Raw genomic sequence first — 18968 nt, forward strand, 5'->3', positions numbered from 1 at the left:
ATGATCTCTGTAAACTCTATCCTGTATACTCTGGTGCTGTTCTCTGAGCTGAGCAGCCTCTCATGTACTGTTGCCATGCCTGCAAATAAAGCAGAAGACAGCGCAACAGAGCAAGATGGCCTCGGGCTGGTACTGAGGGACGAGCCAATGACTGAGCATGCTGCAGTTCCACCGTCATACAGACGAAGTGTGCTGGACAACAGCGTAAAGGATGAAGAGGAAAGTCCAAAAATCATCATCATATCAGTAAGTACTGATTGAGAGACTTTTAATCATTGAGTTTGTTAAACTCCTAGTTTTCGGTGTGAACACAGAATCACCGGAATGATGCATTTATCCGACTTGTCCTTTGTTTTTCTCTACATTGACTCAACCATAGACAATTTTAACACCACCCAAACCACTTTGGAGGGCACTTCCTCAAAATTTGTCCACTCAGAGCACACTAAAGAGGCCGTTTGTCAAATTTTGGCCACTTGGAAGGAACTTAAAAGGGTTCTGTCAAAATGTGTCTACTTAAAGGACATTTAAGAGGGCGCTTTGTCAGGTTTTGTCCACAAATAGGGCACTTTGCCTTATCACAGCAACCAAGAGGGCACTAAAGCAATGATTTCTCAAATTCTGATGACTCAAAAGGCACTTAGTAAAATTTTGCCCACTTGTAGGGCACTTAGGAGGGTGCTTCATCTAATCTAGTCCAGCTAGAGGGCATTTAAGAGGCATTTTGTCTGCTTAGAAGAACTCTTAGACAGCTTTCTCAAATTTTGCCAAAGTTTGTCCACTTAGAAGAAACTTAAGAGGGCATTAAGGAGGTCATTTCTTCAAATTCTTTCTACTCAGAGGACACTTGAGAGGCCATTTGTCAAACTTTGTCTGCTTAAAGGGCACTCAAGATGGCACTTTTTGCCAAATTTGCCAAATTTCAGCAACCAACAAGGCACTAAGGAGGCAACTTGTCAAATTTTGTCCACTAAGAAGGAACTTCAGAGGCCACTTTGTCAGATCTCATCCAAATATAGGGCACTAAAGAGCACTAAAGTACAGGATTTGTAAAATCTTGTACACTTTAAAGAAGCCTAAGACTCTGACAAATTTTGTCCACTCAGAGGGTACTTGAGAGCACTCTTTATCAAATTCTGTCCCCATCGATTATACCCCCCAAGTCAAGTGTAGACACTGGTAGTGTGGATGTAGGGAGTAGGTTAAGATGAGGAGTGGGCTTTTGAGGAGCTGGACCTCGACACCCATGAGATGGTGGAGGAGGGCTGCAGTGTTTCCATTGAAACAGCAGGCTCACTGCAGATGAGAGGAGAACAGATTTATAAGCACAACAGCTACAGGATGGTTGGATGAGAGAGGTCGTGGCAGAATGGGACTGGCTCAGAATCTAAGTGAGTAAACGCCCGTACCAGCTGATTGCCAGAACGGGAAAGGGAGACACATGAATGGATGATTATAAATGAATCAAATGATGAATGGAAAAGAAGTCTTACTGCTTGAACTTATGCTAAGCATTTTAAAAGCCAGCATCTGTGATGGTGCAGGGGTGTATTGGTGCTCATGGCATGGGTACCTTGCACATCCGTGAACTCGGAGTGACATATGCTTCCACTGAAACAATGTCTTTTCAGGAAGACAATGCCAAGCCACAATCTGCACAAGTTACAACATAATGGCTTCACAGAGAAAAAGAGGGTATAACACAGGCCTGTATGCACTGAAAATGCCAAATAAAATGGTCAAGTATTCAAATCTCAATAATTCAGATGCTTAGAGCGTTGTTAGAAGAAAGTGACATAACATCGGGGTTAACATGTTTCTGTCCCAACTTTTTTGGAATGTGTTGCAGGTATGGAATTCAGAGGGTGCATATATTTCCAAAAAACAATTAAGTTAATCAGTTTAAACTTAAATTATCTCATCTTTGTGCTGTATTCACAATTGAATATAGGTTGAAAATCACTGTATTCTGTTCTTATTTTAAAATTTACACTATGTCCCAACTTTTTTGGAACTGGGGTTTGTACATTTAAGATGCTGTGAGTCCTGAAAAGCACTAATCCCTGTTGTCAGGAGTTCAACACATTATTTACTCATACTCTAACGATAACTGAGCTGTAGATTAAATATTTGGTTTGCCCAGTTGTGAAGCATCCCTTCAGCTCTCGGGTTCATCTGGTTCACTTTTTTACTACCTGGCAACTTGGCTGTATCATTTTTGAACATGTTGAGTTACTCCTCTTGCCAAAACACCAAAAAAATTGGATTTAAAAAATTCAAAAGCAGCAGGCCCTTCCAAAAACAATGTACTTTCTACGCTGTGTAATGATATTTCACATAAAAATATAAAAAATCATTTTCCATTCTAACTGCTTTCCACCAAAAAAAAAAAAAAAAAAAGAAGTCCCTAAGCAAAATATCGTCTAAATGTTTTTTTCTCAGAGTACTTTAGACACTTGTCTGTTTATGGAGCGGTTTTTGTCATGTGGAACATCCAAACTCTCAGTTTTTTGTTGTCAGAATGAAAATAAAAACAAAGAAACCAGCCATTTGGATTATTTTTATCTCGAGTACAAGTCTTTGGCTGGACTCCTTTTGCTGCCTTTTTACTCCGCCAATGAGGGTCATGCATCATAAGTATTTATTGTGAGATTTCGCTCTATAAACAGTTTAGCAGCAAACCAAAGTTCAACAACACAAAGAGCACATTATGTCCTCTCCTTTATTGAACATTTGACCCCTTTCGATCAGTTATGTCCATTGTTAAGTCAACATTTCATTCACATCTATGAAACCTTTTACGGCAGCGTTGGAAAAACCAGGAAATACTATTAGCTTAAAAGGTCAAATGATCACGAGCCCATAAAGATTTATTGGAATCACAGTGGGAAGAATGATGATATTTCTGGGTTCCCTCAAACGACTGGCGGCGATGTGGAGGGAGTTTATCTAGCGGCTGCCTCCCCGGTGTGTCGTGAACATGGTGGTTATCTCTGCGGTGTAATGGGGAACAGGCGGCCATGATGGAGAGAACAAAGCCATCTGGAGGAGAAACGGGCCGCTGTGATGTAGTAAAAACGAGGTTGTTCCATTCGGGGGTTCCTGTGGCTTGGATACGCTGGTAAATAAAAGATCCAACACCTGTGGCGAAGTTATTCTTTTAAAGAGGCTGCTGATCAAGAGTTCAGATCCTGCTGAGTGGAAAGGTGTGTGGTCTTTATGGCGCCGTACAGGGCGGTAATGATACCACACAGGTAAAAACAAACAATACTCAACCAGGGCAACAAAAAATAGAAGCCGTAGGTGCAGTGCAGAGGCTGATCGCATTAAAGTAATGTCAACGTATAGGGGCTATAAAAAGTATTCATCCTCTTGGGTGGTTTACCTTTTTATTGATTGAATAAACCAATCATGGTCAATTTAATTTTGACCAGAGCCATTGTCTTGCTGGAAAATAAATCTTCTCCCAAGCCATAGTTCTCTTACAGACTGAATAAGATTGTCCCCCTATATTCCACCACATTCATTTTAACCTTCAACTTTTACAAGCTTTCCATGGCCGACTGCCAAGAAGCATCCCACAGCATAATGCTGCCACCACCATGCTTCACAGTGGGGATGGTGTGTTTGTGGTGATGTGCGGTGTTAGGTACATCTTCTCTGATGGCCAAAAGCACCAATTTGGTCTCACCAGACCAAAGAACTTTCTTCCACTTAAACATGTAGTCCCCCACATGCCTTCTGGTGACCTCTAATCCAGATATATTGAGTTTTCATCAACAGTGGCATTCTCTGTGCCGCTCTCCCATAAAGAATTGACTAGTGAAGAACGCGGACAACAGTTGTTGCATGCAGTCTCTTTCCTGGCACAGCTGCTGAAGCTTGTAACTCCCTCAGAGTAGAAATAGGTGTCTTGGTGGCCTCTCACTAGTCTCCTTCTTGCACGGTCTGATCTAGGCAGATTTGCACATATGCCAAATTCCTTCCATTTCTTGATGATGGATTCCGGGGATGTTCCATGCCTTTGAATTTTTTTGTATCCATCCCCTGACTTACACTTTTTGATAACCTTTTCTCTGGGTTGCTTGGAGTGTTCCTTTGTCTTCATGGTGTAATGGTAGCTATGAACACTGATAAAGAGACACATGTGTCTTTATACTCCAATCACTGAGACACATTCACTGCACTCAGGTGATCCCCATTTCACTAATTGTGAGACTACTAGCACCACCTGTGTTTAATTAGGTCAGTCACTTTAAAAGGGGTAAGTATTTCTGCACTTTTTTTCACCTTGCATATACATTTTTAACATTACTTTGTAGAAATCTAGTGGAACAGGAGACAGATCTATGTGCGCCCATTTACAGGTGAACCAGGATTTATTGGAGGATAAATTTGTGCGTGTGCAATGTTTTATAACTCTGAAATATTTTGGTGTAGACTTTATGCACTGTTTTATAAATGAAACCCCTAGTCTAGCACTGGTTGCATGGTTTGGACCATGTCTTCCCCTACTCTCTATCCCCAGATTTCCTGTCTCTCCTCAGCTGTCCTATCAAAATAAAGGCAAAAAGACCACAATTAATGCTAAAAAATTACAGTGACTTTAACACTTGGAATCAATAAGTATCACAAATTTAACATTTAGACAACCGCAGTTCCACATTTAATTGCTAATCACTGTTGTGTTTCAGGACATGAGGCTGAAAGGAAACCGCATTCATGGCCTGAATCCGGCCTTCGCTAGGAGCTTTCCTCTGCTCTCAGACCAAAGCTTGAGCTTCAGTCCTCCAGAGCAAAGTCTGAAAATTGATCGTAGAAACACTGACCTTGACAGTGAGTATATATGGTATAGCCATAGAAATTCCTTGTTTTATTTTCTAAGTATCAGTATCTGTCATTGGTATGTCACATAGAGCCTTAAACATCTGTGTGTTCATATTTACTGATAAAAGCATCTCACCTTGTCTCTGCAGTGCTGCGGTGTATGATCGGCAGAGTGTACCGACCCTGCTGGGAGACTTAAACGCCTCCTCATCCTGTACCAGTGTCTGCTCTTCAACCTGCTTTAAAAACAGCTCTTATGATCTCTGAATGCATGACCCTGTAAATAAGAACGCACAGAAAATCTAAAACAAAATAAAAGTTTATTAAAACAGAAAATTTGGCGTCATATTTACAGTAGAATCTCATTGGTTAAATACAAACTATACAAGTGGATGCTGAATACAGCTGAAGTGGAGCTGGTCTTGGTGAAGGGAAGTACCAACCATGTATGAACTCCCATTATTTTGTTTTCCATTAATAAATCCCGTTGTGTGAGGGTTACACAGAGGACAGGTGAGCACACACTGTGAATCACTGCATGGAATGGAACGACAGCCAATCAGGAGGCAAAGTGACTGAATGAGGAAGCACAACAAACACAGCCACAGCAATGGTAGTAAATGTGAAGCATAAAGTTAGATTGATGCCATGTGAGGTCTCACGTTTTAGAAATTGGTTAAAATTTTAAAAAATCTTCTGGTGTGTTTAAAGCTTTAGTATAAAGCTAGGGCTAGGTGATGGTTGGCTTAATTTGGCACAGAAAGTGGATTTTTTAGGAAAATAGTTTGGCTTGCTTTAAAATATGTGCCGTAAATGCTTTAAATTTAACACATTTTTGCGCTGCTACCTTGCTTTCTTTATCCTCTGCAGTTTTCACGCAAAAGAAACACCAACTCATGCTCATATATAAGCTAATCGTCTGCTAGCTTTAGCTTAATTTACAAGGATGGGGAGGACTCCAGTTAGAGTTATAAAACATATTTACCAGGACTGGGGCATACACTGAAAGTCATTAATAAATCGTAAAAAGAAAAAAAAATCATATGACTTATCACTCCTGACATTGTTTTTGCTTTACTTTCCCTGGCGATTGGTTGTTTCTGTTTTTGTGTTCTGATCAAAAAATAAGATCAAAGAACGGAACACAAGTGATGTAACATTCTTTTTCCTAACACTTGCAGGGGGTTGCATATGTAGGAAAAAAGAATGTTACAGTCCCAGTGTTCTCTTCTTTAATCTTCCTTTTTTTAATCAAAAAATATAACGAAAAAGTGCACAGATTTTTATGTAATCATTTGTTTTTGGGAAACAAAAAAATAATAATAAAGAGAAATAAATAAAGATCAACTAAAACTGAAAAGCAGCATTATCTGCAGCCTTAGAGGGGATATTTAGGCTGTTAGAGATGGGGCAATTGTGAAAATCAGGGCTGATTATCAGCCAGTGGGCTGATGTCGTGTGATACAGGTGTTAAACTGATGCACTGGTGCAGCCTTACATATTGCATAAGATTTGTCACTTCACATGAAGTCCTTCTATTGTAATAAAGTGAGACCAGTGCATACGATCATTAAACCCTGAAGAAGCTGGTGAGTGTTCCCTGCCCTGCTATCAGCTTCTTCTTACTTAAGGTCTTGCCCGCATTCTTGCAGGGTATTTTCGCTGGCTGTTTTTTCTGCGGAGGCTCATTTTCGGATCCCCCATGCTGCTCAGAATCCACCTGCTTCCTCTTGTTGCCCTTGTTTTGAATCTGAGCCCCCGTCTTCTTTCTGCTTCCTCCGACTCTGTTTTGGGCATTTCCACTTCTTGGCTTGAGAGCGACTCCCTGCTGTTCCCCGCTCTGTTTCTTATTTTCAGAGGCAGGAGCAGGCTTGTCTGGAAAGATTGAAACAGAGCGAAAGCAAATGTGACAACCTGGTAGGAAAAAAAGAAAAAAGCTGTGACGAAATTGCTGACGTTAGCTGCTAGCTGAAGCAGGCCGTGTGTTTATTCTGCGGAGTTGAAATTTAACATCTGTCATGTAACCTGATGGAGCCGAGCCTGAATTCCCACGGAACAAAAGACAGAAAGGGAAATGGGCAAACAGTCTGTGTGAGTTTTTTCCTCTTTGGTTTTACAGATGTGGACGTGAGTAGGTTTTATAGAATGGGGGACTCATTTAATATAATGAAATAAGCACCAGTCCCACGGCTGGGGCTGGGAAGAGGTCAAGGCTGGAGCTGGGAAGGTGTGCCTGGGCCTCGGGCCAGCTTTTTGGCATCAGGCGAAACTCAAATTAATCGTGTTTCCCCCTGCATAAGGTGGAGCGTGTTAAAAGTACAGGTATGATTTGATTAAGTGGATTCATCTTTACCTGTGGCTGTCTCCTCCACATCAGAGCTGCACTCCTCATCCACAGCAGGACTGGGTTTTGGTGCTGGGTGCACACAGGTAGGGACCTGGCTGGTGCTGGGGAACTCTAGCACACGGTTCAGAGGCAGCTCTTCATCTTTGTATGTGCAGGCAAACTGGGATCGAATGACTCGCTCTTTGGGCTGGAAAATAAAAACAGAAAAAAACAGCTTAAATCCAACTACTCCACAATAACACGGTTAGTAAGTATCAGTGACTCAAGACACAAGGCCTTGCTTTCCAGGTTTTAAAACTTTATTACTGGTTTTACTTCAGTGGAAGGAACAAAACAAAAGTAGGCAGCGAAAAACACCAGGGCTTTAAATTTTTTCATTGCAATTAAAATAAGAATTTCTATAGTTAATCATGATTAATCGCATCCCTTTTCTGGCATCAGTCTCACAGTAAGTGAGATAGTGCATTGGATGTGACGCAAGCGACTGTTTTATAAAGACATCTGTGACTGGAAGGTCCAGTCACTGGTTAGTCAGTATTCCTGGCTACCATTACACCATGAAGACAAAGGACACGTTAAGCAATTCAGAGAAAATGTTACTGAAAAGTACAAGTCGGGAATGGATAAAAAAAATCTAGGACTGAACATCCCCAGGGTTCAGATAAATCCATCATCAAGAAATGGAAAGAACAAGAATAGAAACCAGTGAGAAAGGCAAAAACTCAGATTAAATCTGGACTAGAGTTCACCTAAAGGCATGTGGGTGAGTCCATGGCCAAGAGGAAGAATGTTCTTTGGTCTGATGAGACCTAAATGGTGTTCTTGAGTATCAGAAAAGACGCTGTGGTTGGCAGGGACCACCTTCCCCACTGTGAAGCATGGTGGTGGCAGCATCATGCCGTGGGGATGCTTCTAGGCAGGCAATGAAGGCTTGTAAAAGTAGAGGATAAAATTAATGTGGCAAGAGAACTACAGCTTGGGAGAAGATTTATTTTCCAGCAATGACCTGAAGCATACAGCGGAAGCTACACAGAAATAGTTTAAAGACAACAAGGTGAATGTTTTAGAGTGGCCAAGTCATAACCAAGACCTCAATCTAATCTAAGAAGCCAGTGCACATGTAGTCCCAGTCCATCTGATGATGAAGAGTTTAGGCCTTCGGTGGTGCACCATTTAAGTCTGGAGATCAACAAACTTCAGGGTTGATTCTTAGAACTGTGAATGTTTTTACAAAAGTCAATGTGGGCCATTTAATAGCTGTTCAGACATGTGAAACCAAAAAAAATGTCAGTGGCGCCATCATTGCTGATCAGTATCAATGGCTAAGGGGTAGAGGCCTTTAACTTTGATGTTCTGAAACTAAAAAAAATGTCAGATTCAGGGAATGAAAGAACAAAAGTGCTTAAGAAGGAGCACTAAAACCTCAAATTGACAAATAAATCAAATAAAATGAAATGTCAGCATTTCAAATAATCTGATATCAGCTATTGTTATTGATGTATGAAACTGTCTTATTGTGTCTTATATATGTGGATCATTTTAAAGGAGTACAGTCCACATGAAGATACCATCATCATTGATAAAGAAGGCTTCATTAATATACCGGTGCTATTTAACACCACTTAAAACAGGAGAAGCAGTTTTCTTCAGTGTAACCACAGAGATCGAAGGCCAGCAGCTCATTAAAAAGCCTTAGATTAGTTAACAATGTGAGTCATACTGAAGGCTACAATCCTGGCCCTAGAGTAAACATATCCACAGCTTTTTATCCACTGTTTGATCCAAGTCTGCTCAGGATTATCACAATCCAAGGATTTCACCCTTAAGGCCAGTGGGCCACAGTGGGGAGGAGAAATCTGAGGGAAATAGTGCAGCGAGCAAAGCTGGGTGGGTCCATGAAGCACAAAGGGATCAAAGCCTTTGTGCTTTTCAAAGGAACTTCTTAAAAGAGCTCCTAAAACAACAGCAGACCTTAAAAACCTGGCACACTTCAATAACGGAGCTAAAAACGGAATAGATGCTGCTCTGGCTGCCCTGGAGTAGGGCTGGGCAATATTAACCAAAAATCAGATCTCAATATTTTTTAGCTCAGAAGTGCTGGACGATATATACCTCAATATTTTTTTTCTTTCAGGGAATAACTGTACGTAATGATGTATAAACATTTCAGTGGCAGTGCAAACATAATAAGCACATCACAGGATTCTTCGGGTTTTGGAATTTGCCTGGAAATTTTGGCAGTGAATCTCCTTCAAAATTTTCCTAAATTTTAGGAATTAGTTTGGTTGTTTGGGGGAATTCATTTGGAATTTTTTCATAATTTACGATGGAACTCTGGGGTTATTTATTTATTTATACATTTTGGGTGGAATTTGCTTTGAGATTTTGGGGACTTTGCCTTAAATTTTTAGAGAATTTTCATGGAATTTTTGTTGAAACCTTTACTATATCTTTGGGATTTTAAGAAAAGTAAACTGAAACATTTAAGGAATATTTATATGACGAATATACTATATTTGGGGTAATTTTTAAAAGCTTTATTAGCTCTGTTAGATGCCTAAGCTATGTAGCTAATGTAGCCACATTGTTGACATTGTTAAAGCTAAGCTCACAAAGCAGCTACATCAGCTACATATCTGTCATCTACCGCTGCGCTATCTTGCTAAGTTAGCTTTAGCTACATTTTCTAAATCTTACATTGCTGAAGCTAAGTTAGCAATAGATAATGGAGCTTCATAGCTGCCTTAGCAACAAAGCTAACACATAAAAGCTGAGCTCACAAAGCAGCTAAATATGTATTTATGTAACTAAATTATGTTAAGCTACATTTTCTAAAGCTAACATTGCTTAAGTGAACCTGGCTATAGATAACATAGCTAATATAGCTACTTAGGCAAAGCTTCAGCTATGTTTGCTAATGCTCAAATTGCTAAAGCTAAGTTAGCTGCAGATAACGGGGCTTCATAGCTAACACAGGCAAATAGCCAACGTAACTAAAGCTAAGCTCACAAAGCAACTAAATTGTATGTCTTTATGTAACCAAATCAGCTTAAACTACATTTTCCAAAGCTCACATTTCTTTACCAAACTTGGCTGTAGATAACATAGCTAATATAGCTACTTAGGCAAAGCTGAGCTCACAAAGCAGCAAAGTGAGCTACATACCTACATTTTCAACGTTGCCAAGCTAGCTTGTGCTATGTTTGCTAAAGCTCAAATTGCTAAAGCTAAGTTAGTTTTAGATAACAGAGCTTTGTTGCTAACATAGCTACATAGCGAACGAAACTAAAGCTAAGCTCACAAAGCAGCTAAATATTTATGTATTCATATAACTAAATTAGCTGTAACTACATTTTCTAAAGCTCACTTTGCTAAAGCAAACTTAGCTATAGATAACATAACCTAATATAGCCATGGAGCTGGCGTTGCTAAAGCTAAGCTTACAAAGCAGCTAAATATGTATGTATTTATGTAACTAAATCAGCTTTAGCTACATTTTCTAAACTTAGCTCTGACAACATACCTATGTAGCTAACGTAGCTAAAGCTAAGCTCACAGAGCAACTATGTGAGATACAGAGATATGCGTCTCCTTAGCTACTTTAGTTCTAGTTATGTTTGTTAAAGCTTTTATTGCTAAAGCTAACTTACATAGGTAGCGTAGCTATGTAAGCTCCAGCTAGCAAAGCTAAAACAAGCCACCGTTCCCGTAACTACTTCTGAAACTGGTCTATACATAATTTAATCCTGAGTTATGAAATGTTTCTTAGTCTGTAATGTTTGCTAATGTGGTTTTTACATAAATGTAACTGCCCGACTTTGTTTACGAATAAAGTTGATTTACAGTTGCAAGAAAAAGTATGTGAACCCTTTGGGATTTCTTGGATTTCTGCATAAATTGGTCATAAAATGTGTTCTGATTTTCATCTAAGTCACAACAATAGATAAACACAGTCTGCTTCAACTAATACCGCACAAAAAACTGATGTTTTCATGTTTTTATTGAACAAAACATGTAAACATTCACAGTGCAGGGTGGAAAAAGTATGTGAACCCCTAGGCTAATGACTTCTCCAAGAGCTAATTGGAGCCAGGAGTCAGCCAACCTGGAGTCCAATCAATGTGATGAGATTGGACGTGTTGGTTAAAGCTGCCCTGCCCTATAAAAAATACACACCAGTTTTAAGGTTGCTGTTCTAAGAAGCATTGCCTGATGTGAACCATGCCTCGCACAAAAGAGCTCTCAGAAGACCTACAATCAAGAATTGTTGACTTGCATGAAGCTGGAAAGGGTTACAAAAGTATCTCTAAAAGTCTTGATGTTCATGTGTCCATGGTAAGACAGACTGTCTACAAATGGAGAAGGTTCAGCACTGTTGCTACTCTCCCTAGGCGTGGTCGTCCTGTAAAGATGACTGCAAGAGCACAGCGCAGAATGCTCAATGAGGTGAAGAAGAATCCTAGTGTGTCAGCTAAAGTCTTACAGAAATCTCTGGCACATGCTAACATTTGTGTTGACAAATCTACATTAAGTAAAACATTAAACAAGAATGGAGTTCATGGGAGGACACCACGGAGGAAGCCACTGCTGTCCAAAAAAAAAAAACATTGGTGCATGTTTGAAGTTCGCAAAAGAGCACCTGGATGTTCCACAGCACTACTGGCAAAATATTCTGTGGACAGATGAAACCAAAATTGAGTTGTTTGGAAGGAACACACAACGCTATGTGTGGAGAAAAAAAGGCACAGCCCACCAACATCAAAACCTCATCCCAACTGTGAAATAAAGTGGAGGGGCCATCATGGTTTGGGGCTGCTTTGCTGCTTCAGGGCCTGGACGGATTGCTGTCATTGATGGAAAAGTAAATTCCCAGGTTTATCAAGACATTTTGCTGGAAAACTTTAGACAATCTGTCCATCAGCTGAAGCTCAACAGAGGATGGGTGATGCAAAAGGACAACGACCCAAAGCAAAGATGTAAATCCACAATAGAATGGCTCCAACAGAAGAAAATGCGCCTTCTGGAGTGGCCCAGTCAGAGTCCTGAACTCAACCCGATTGAGATGCTGTGGCATGACCTCAAGAGAGCGACTCACACCAGACATCCCAAGAATATTGCTGAACGGAAACAGTTTTGTAAAGAGGAATGGTCCAAAATTCCTCCTGACCGTTGTGCAGGTCTGATCTGCAACTACAGGAAACGTTTGGTTGAGGTTATTGCTGCCAAAGGAGGGTCAACCAGTTATTAAATCCAAAGGTTCACATACTTTTTCCACCCTGCACTGTGAATGTTTACATGTTTTGTTCAATAAAAACATGAAAACATATCATTTTTTTGTGCGCTATTAGTTGAAGCAGACCATTTGTCTATTGTTGTGACTTAGATGAAGATCAGAACACATTTTATGACCAATTTGATGACCATTATGCAGAAATCCAAGAAATCCCAAAGGGTTCACATACTTTTTCTTGCAACTGTATACCCCAAAAATCTAGAACAGCAAATGTGTTGTACTGGGAAATTACAACACTTCCCTTTTTAGATATAGATGAAGGGTCTGCAGCCAGACCCCTTTTTTGTTTTATACATGAAATTACCACTGTGTGACACTTAAGCCCAATTCATAGTGCACATTTGTCACATTTGATATTACATAATATAAATTTAAACCTTCATATATTGCCTGACCTTAATCTGATTCACCTCTGAAACAATGGAAGGGGATGGAAGAGTGAACACAGCCAGACCACGACTGACCGAGAACATCTAATCCAATTACAACAGGTGGGAGCCCGACGTGGCACCCGGCGGTCAGACGGCTCTCACTCCTCTGAAGACGAATGTCCTGAAATAACCTCTCCGCACCCGCTGACATAACACGGCAGACACCTGCCAGAGACATTCCTGTTAGTCTTTCCAAAAACAGGTGCAAACAATTTCTGCAGCAGCGTTTTGATGTATGTTCTCACACGCAGGTGATAGAAGCGAGAACAGGGAACAGGTGCACCATTACTGCTATCACCATATGAAACAGAGAGTGCAGATAGCGCCACATTCAGATCTTTAGTCGAGTGTTTTGATCATCTGTGGCACTGAGAGAGCAATCTGGAAACGTCCCAGCAGCAGAAACTAAATCTGTCTATCTCAGTTGACGTCAGTGCATGATGAAACCACTGGACACGTCGGGGATAAAGTCATTCAGCAGACAACAGGAAACAATAACCTTTCAAGTTTCCCTTGCTAGTCGAATTACGCGACTGATATGGCATCTTCAAAGTGAAATTGATGCAGAAAGCTTCCGCTCACCGAGTTCAGGAAGCGGTGAGCTGCCCAGGGACCATTACAGCGCACTCAAACAGGAAGGCAGCCAGAGTGTGGGGAGCTAAAATGACATCTGCTAGTTCAATCAAATAAAGGAGCCATTTCATAAATGTGTTTAGCACACATGGAGTTCACAAAGCCCAGCTACTTCATGTTAAAAAAATCAGACTTACATTAAAATCTAAAGCTGGACATGTCAGAGGGTTTGGGTGACTCAGCAATTATGGAGCCGAGGGGCAAAGAAGAAACATCCAGGATGAGGACCAGACGATGAAACCAATCAGTAAAATGTATAAAGAAACTCATTAGATCATTTTAAGTGACTGTAAAATTTAAATAAATTAATAATGCAATTCAAACCTCATAAACCAGACCAGCCCTCAGAATTGACTGTGCTCCTGATAAACCCATGGCCCCTTCCTCAGTTACGATTTATTGATGTCAGTGCATGTGTGCCGGGTCAGTAGCATTGGTGCTAGCATCCTGGCTAACAGTTACATCATTTTGGAGCTGATAAAAGTATGTCAGTCTACTATTGGGCACTGGTGTTGAAATCATTTATTCATGCTACTTTTACACTCATTTTTGCCATTTCACCCATTTTGCCACCTTTTTTCTACTTCAACCCATTTTTGCCACTCTGAACCTTTTTTTTTTTTTTTGCCATTTGTGCCATTGCTTGGCCACTTGTCACCAATTTTGCCAGTTTTTTCTACTTTTAACTCCAACTTCCAACTCCAACTTTATTTGTTAAGCACTTTAAACTGAACTGTTCAATCAGTATAAATGCTTCTTTATTTGTGTAAATGTGACATCAACCTGTCCAGGGACTGCAGGTGGAAACTAGCATTTTTGCTAAAACCTGGCACATAACATATTATTCATATTATTATCATTGTATGTGATTAATGTTTTTTTTGGTGCATTGTCCCTGATCAAATAAAATAAATTAAATCAAATTAAATTAAATTAAATTAAATTAAATTAAATTAAAAAACACCACAGTTGACCAAAGCGCTGTATAGGAGAATAAATAAAAGTACATAAAAAACATAGCAGCTCACAAGAGATAAAAGAAGAGCACTACATATAAAATACAGAATCAATTTAAAAGACATACAACATAAGTAACATGAAAAGGCATGCATAAAAATACCAAATAAATATAAAAGTCGACGACTGTGTGTTAAAGGCCAGAGAAAGGAGATGGGTCTTAAGAAGAGATTTTAAAACGGGTAGAGAAGAGGCCTGTTCAATGTGCTGGTGTAGATCGTTCCATAGTATTGGAGCCGCAACAGCAAACGCACAGTACCCAGAAAAGTGTCAGAAAAGTTGGGACAGGACAACAAAGTAAGAAAAAGAGGAAAACAGGATCCGGATCTTGTTGTTCACATAAAAGAGATCCCTCTTCATGCTGTCTTGTTCACGAACAACACATCAATTCAAAATGAGCTTCATGATATGATAAAATTACTCAGTGTCAACATTTGATATATTGTTTATGTTCTATTGTGAATAAAATGAGTTTTGAGATTTGAAAACCATTGCATTCTTTTCCTATTTACATTTTCCACAGTGCCCCAACTTTTTTGGAACTGAGCTTGTACAATAGATAACCCCTGCCCAAAATATGTATCAATTAGGCTATGTCACCACAGGGTGTAGACATGAGTATGTTTATGTAATAGGGGGTCCGATGATCAAGTCCTCTGCCTACCACCATGTTTATAAAAAAATCAATAGTGTCAAAAAACAGAAGTTGTATAATCCTGCTGTAACAGATCCTCGTACTGGACCAGAACACATCCAGGTAAAAACAGAACAGCTGAGCTTACAGGAAGGAAAGAAGTCAGATCCTGACATCAGATCTGCTGTGTTTTTATTTTGCAGGGTAAGCAAACGGGGCCGAGCCCCGCCTCTGACAATAAAACCACTTATCGTCTGGACTGGTTAATGGTTTGAATCCCCCTGAAATAAGCCGTTTCATGCCATGGATTTACACGGCACCCTCAAACCGACGCTTAGAGCTAAAACGCAGCTGTGCAAACGAGAGCGGTGGAAGTCGGTTAAGATGTGCGCTTCAGCTAAGAAAACAAATAATATAATACCAGGGAGAAATTACAGGATGTAAAGACATTATTTTCAGTGTTTGTACATGTGATTCAATTTGAAGTAACTGATGGTTTGGATTTGGGGCTCTTAGAGAGAGGGGCCCATGTTACCTTGGGTTTGAGCAGGTCTAGCCGGCTCTGGACTCGGTTCTTTAGAGGTTCTGGAGAAGATCCAGTGGACACTTCAGGGGATCTGAGGGAGAAAATAAAGCAAGACAATGACATAAGATTAAAAACTGGAGGGGTTATACGGTCACTTCTTAAACACACATGAACACATCAGACTGGGCTGATGTCTCAACATATTAGATATCATCCTTTGATGTCATCCACCTCCGACATAATAACCAGAGGCTATTTTCACATGTTTATATTTGTATTTCAGATGTTTGACCGGGGAAAGTGTTCCATTGTGGTGTGGGAGGATTTTCCTCTGTATGGTTTCAGGGGAGAGTCTCACGTTGGGGTAATTTCTGTTTTTGGGGGGTTTCCCACTCTCACTGAATCCTTCAAAGATGGAAATATTCACATCAAGAAACATTAAAAATTCCTATCAGATGGGGGACCATTGCACAAATTCTTATCAAAGAGGAGTTTAAAGTTAAATTTGACCCCAGTGTGATGGTTATTATAGAGTTGTTGCAAAACTTTCTGCAATCATTTCACAGATGTTATCAGTGATATCTCAAGAATCTACACAAAGAGAGCAGGTCTAGACTGCACTCTTTGTTATATTCTTTAAAAAAGGCCAGACATTCATCCATAATGAGCTCAGCAGTCAGCAGCATTTAACAAAGCTGCAGTGGCACAGCAAAACTTCCCTTTAGCATAAACCAGAAGAACCAGACTCATTTTGAACAGTTATCTGCAGAGGCTGTGTTGGGCTTGAAAAGGGGGTAGAGGGAAAGGCAAAGAGAAAGAAAGAAATGCAGAGAGAGAGAAACTATGGATAGAGGAAAATAAAAGAAGAAAATGGAGAAGCAGGGTAGTAAACGCAGAAAGAAGAGGAAGATGCAGGAAGAGAAGAGAGGGAAATGCAGAAAGAGAAATGGGAGAAAAGCAGGGAGAGAGAAAAGGAAGATGAGGCAAAGGGTGAGAGATGCAGAAAGAGAGAAGAAGGGAATGCAGAAAAATAGAAGAGGAAGCTGCAGAAAAGGAGAAAAGGGAGATGCAGAAAAAAATGGGAAAGAAAGAAAGAAAGAAGAAAGAGAATAAAGATAAAGAAAAAAATGAGGAGAAAATGCAGAAAGGGGGAATAGATGCAAAAAAAAGGAAGGTGAAAAAGAGAAGGGACATGCAGAAAAAGAAGTGGAGATGCAGAAAGAAAGAAGGGAGATGCAGTAAAGGGAGGAGGAAGGTGCAGCAAGAAAGAAGAGGAAGGTCCAGAAAAAGAGAAGATGGAGCGACAGGAAGAGAAAAGAGGGAGATGCAGAAAGAGATAAGAGGGAGATGCAGAAAGAGAAAGGACAAATGCAGAAAGAGAAAAGAGGGAAATGCAGGAAGAGAAAGGATAGAAATGCAGGGAGAGAAAGGACAGATGAAGAAAGAGAAAAAAGGGAAATGCTGAAAGAGAGAGGACAGAGCTGCAGAAAGAGAAAGAAGGGAGATGCAGAAAGAGAAAGAGAAAGGACAAAGATGCAGAAAGGGAGAGGACAAAGATGAAGAAAGAGAAAAGAGAGAGATGCAGAAAGGGAAAGGACAGAGATGCAGAAAGAGAAAAGAAGGAGAAGCAGAAAGAGTAAGAAGGGAGATGCAGAAAGAGAGAGGGCAGAGGTGCAGAAAGAGAAAGGACAGAGCTGCAGAAAAAGAGAATGGGGATATGCAGGAAGAAAGAAGTGGAAGGTGCAGAAAAAGAAAAGAAGGAAGCCCAGAAAAAGAGAATGGGGAGATGCAGAAAGAGACAAGGGGAAGATGAGGAAGAAAGGAGTGAGGGGAGGGTTGCAGAAAGAGAGAGGAGGGAGATGCAGAGAAAGAGGAAGGCACAGAAAAAGAAAGGAGGTAGATGCATCAATAGAGACAGGTCTAAGATCTGTCCAGTTATTTAAGCAAGCTATTAGGAAAACTCCATATTTCACTTTGATCTGCATGAACATTTCTGCCCACCTGAACAGCATGAGGATGCAGGTGCCTTCAGCTCCACTGAGAATAGGCTGATCCTCAGACAGCAGGTCTGCTTTATTCTGACACAGAGGAGTCAGAGCTTCTTCATCCAGCAGTGCCAGCAGCACCTTCACCGTGTCCCGACCTCCGTAGGCTGTGGCATGATTGACTGCGTAAGCTTTTGGCTGTAGAGGAACATCAACACAACAACCATTAGCTCACATAGCTGACTTTTGGAGAAGATGAAGTGAGTTTGTATGAATGGAAAGCCAAACTGTAGCTGGCTGGATTGCTGAGGGTTGTACATTACCCTGGCAGGGCTTATCCCTGTCCCGCTTCCATTAGCGTTCTCCTTCTGGATTTGGTGGATCTGGCAGATTCTCTCCTTCAGCTCTGTTGTCGTCTCCTCTGCTGCGGCGTAAACGGCGTCTCCACTGCTGCGTCCTTTCACGAGAGCCGCCCTGATGGCCATCACCAGCCTGGCCCCACACACACTGAGAAAAATAAAAATTAAACATGCATTTGTTTGGAAAGGTCTTCTGCAGAACACACACAAGGTTTCATCTGGATGGAATTATTAGTGTTTCATAAGTTCAGCCAAAATTTGCCAATATGAATAACTCCGAAAACCCAGGAAAGCCTTCAAAAGTCGTCAGAAGATATACGGCAGCTTCACTTTCAATTTATTGGTTGCTGACTTTAAGAGCTCAGAGTAATTGTTGCAGTGTTAACGTTCGGTTAAGCTTTATTTCACTGTATCTCAACGCTGCCAATGTTAACATAATGAAGCAGAAAGAACCACCTAAATCCCTGTTAAAGTCACGCTGGGCTCCGTTACAGCTCACAACAGCATACTGTAAGAAGAACAACTCCAGGATTTTCCACTTTATAATGATTTTAGGGGGATTTTTTACTCTGATTATCTGAGCTACATGTCCAAAAATTATAGTAGCATATCACTTCTTATGACAGCCAAGTGCTTTAAATATCAACTGATAGAATTTTTGCCCTTCCTAATATCCGTCAATCCCCTGACTCGGCCCACAGGTGTATAAAATCAAGCACCTAGCCATGCACTCTCCATTTGTAAACATTTGTGAGACAAAATGGGTCAATCTGAAGAGCTCAGTGACTTTAAGCATGGCATTGTGATGGATACTACCTTTGCAAAAAGACAGTAAAAGTGGAATTGTTTAGGAACAGCAACTCAGCCACAAAGCAGACGACCACATAAAATCACAGATTTTCCCCCTTGCTCTTCG

At 40.5% G+C, this 18968-nt stretch overlaps 2 protein-coding genes across 3 annotated transcripts in view; one reads left to right on the forward strand and one right to left on the reverse strand.

The window, feature by feature from the left end:
- On the forward strand, positions 1 to 5163 carry pmch (pro-melanin-concentrating hormone). The gene is made up of 3 exons (XM_041781229.1): positions 1 to 246; positions 4695 to 4836; positions 4977 to 5163. The coding sequence occupies exons 1-3, from the start codon at positions 1 to 3 to the stop codon at positions 5024 to 5026; spliced, it is 438 nt and encodes a 145-aa protein (XP_041637163.1). The 3' UTR covers positions 5027 to 5163.
- The window catches only part of LOC121505706 (PARP1 binding protein), a 26864-nt gene continuing 13024 nt past the window's right edge, over positions 5129 to 18968 (reverse strand). Inside the window, exons 7-12 of one of the 2 annotated variants that reach the window (XM_041781227.1) lie at positions 18017 to 18200; positions 17710 to 17891; positions 15718 to 15799; positions 7181 to 7361; positions 6454 to 6702; positions 5129 to 5361 (exon numbers count right to left, since the gene is read on the reverse strand). In XM_041781227.1, the coding sequence (XP_041637161.1) occupies positions 5177 to 5361; positions 6454 to 6702; positions 7181 to 7361; positions 15718 to 15799; positions 17710 to 17891; positions 18017 to 18200 (1063 nt within the window). In that variant the 3' untranslated portion in view covers positions 5129 to 5176. Of the gene's footprint in view, positions 6703 to 7180; positions 7362 to 15717; positions 15800 to 17709; positions 17892 to 18016; positions 18201 to 18968 lie in introns of both variants that reach the window. The other variant, XM_041781228.1, reaches the window with a different exon arrangement.

The sequence above is a fragment of the Cheilinus undulatus genome, linkage group 23 (genome assembly GCF_018320785.1).
Source record: "Cheilinus undulatus linkage group 23, ASM1832078v1, whole genome shotgun sequence".
In the NCBI taxonomy this organism is placed as follows: domain Eukaryota; kingdom Metazoa; phylum Chordata; class Actinopteri; order Labriformes; family Labridae; genus Cheilinus; species Cheilinus undulatus.

Excerpts from the sequence above, each read along its gene's own strand:
- pmch (XM_041781229.1), top strand. The coding sequence starts at position 1 with ATGATCTCTGTAAACTCTATCCTGTATACTCTGGTGCTGTTCTCTGAG. Across the intron at positions 247-4,694 it reads CAAAAATCATCATCATATCA|GACATGAGGCTGAAAGGAAA; the intron begins GTAAGTACTGAT and ends GTTGTGTTTCAG. Across the intron at positions 4,837-4,976 it reads TAGAAACACTGACCTTGACA|TGCTGCGGTGTATGATCGGC; the intron begins GTGAGTATATAT and ends TTGTCTCTGCAG.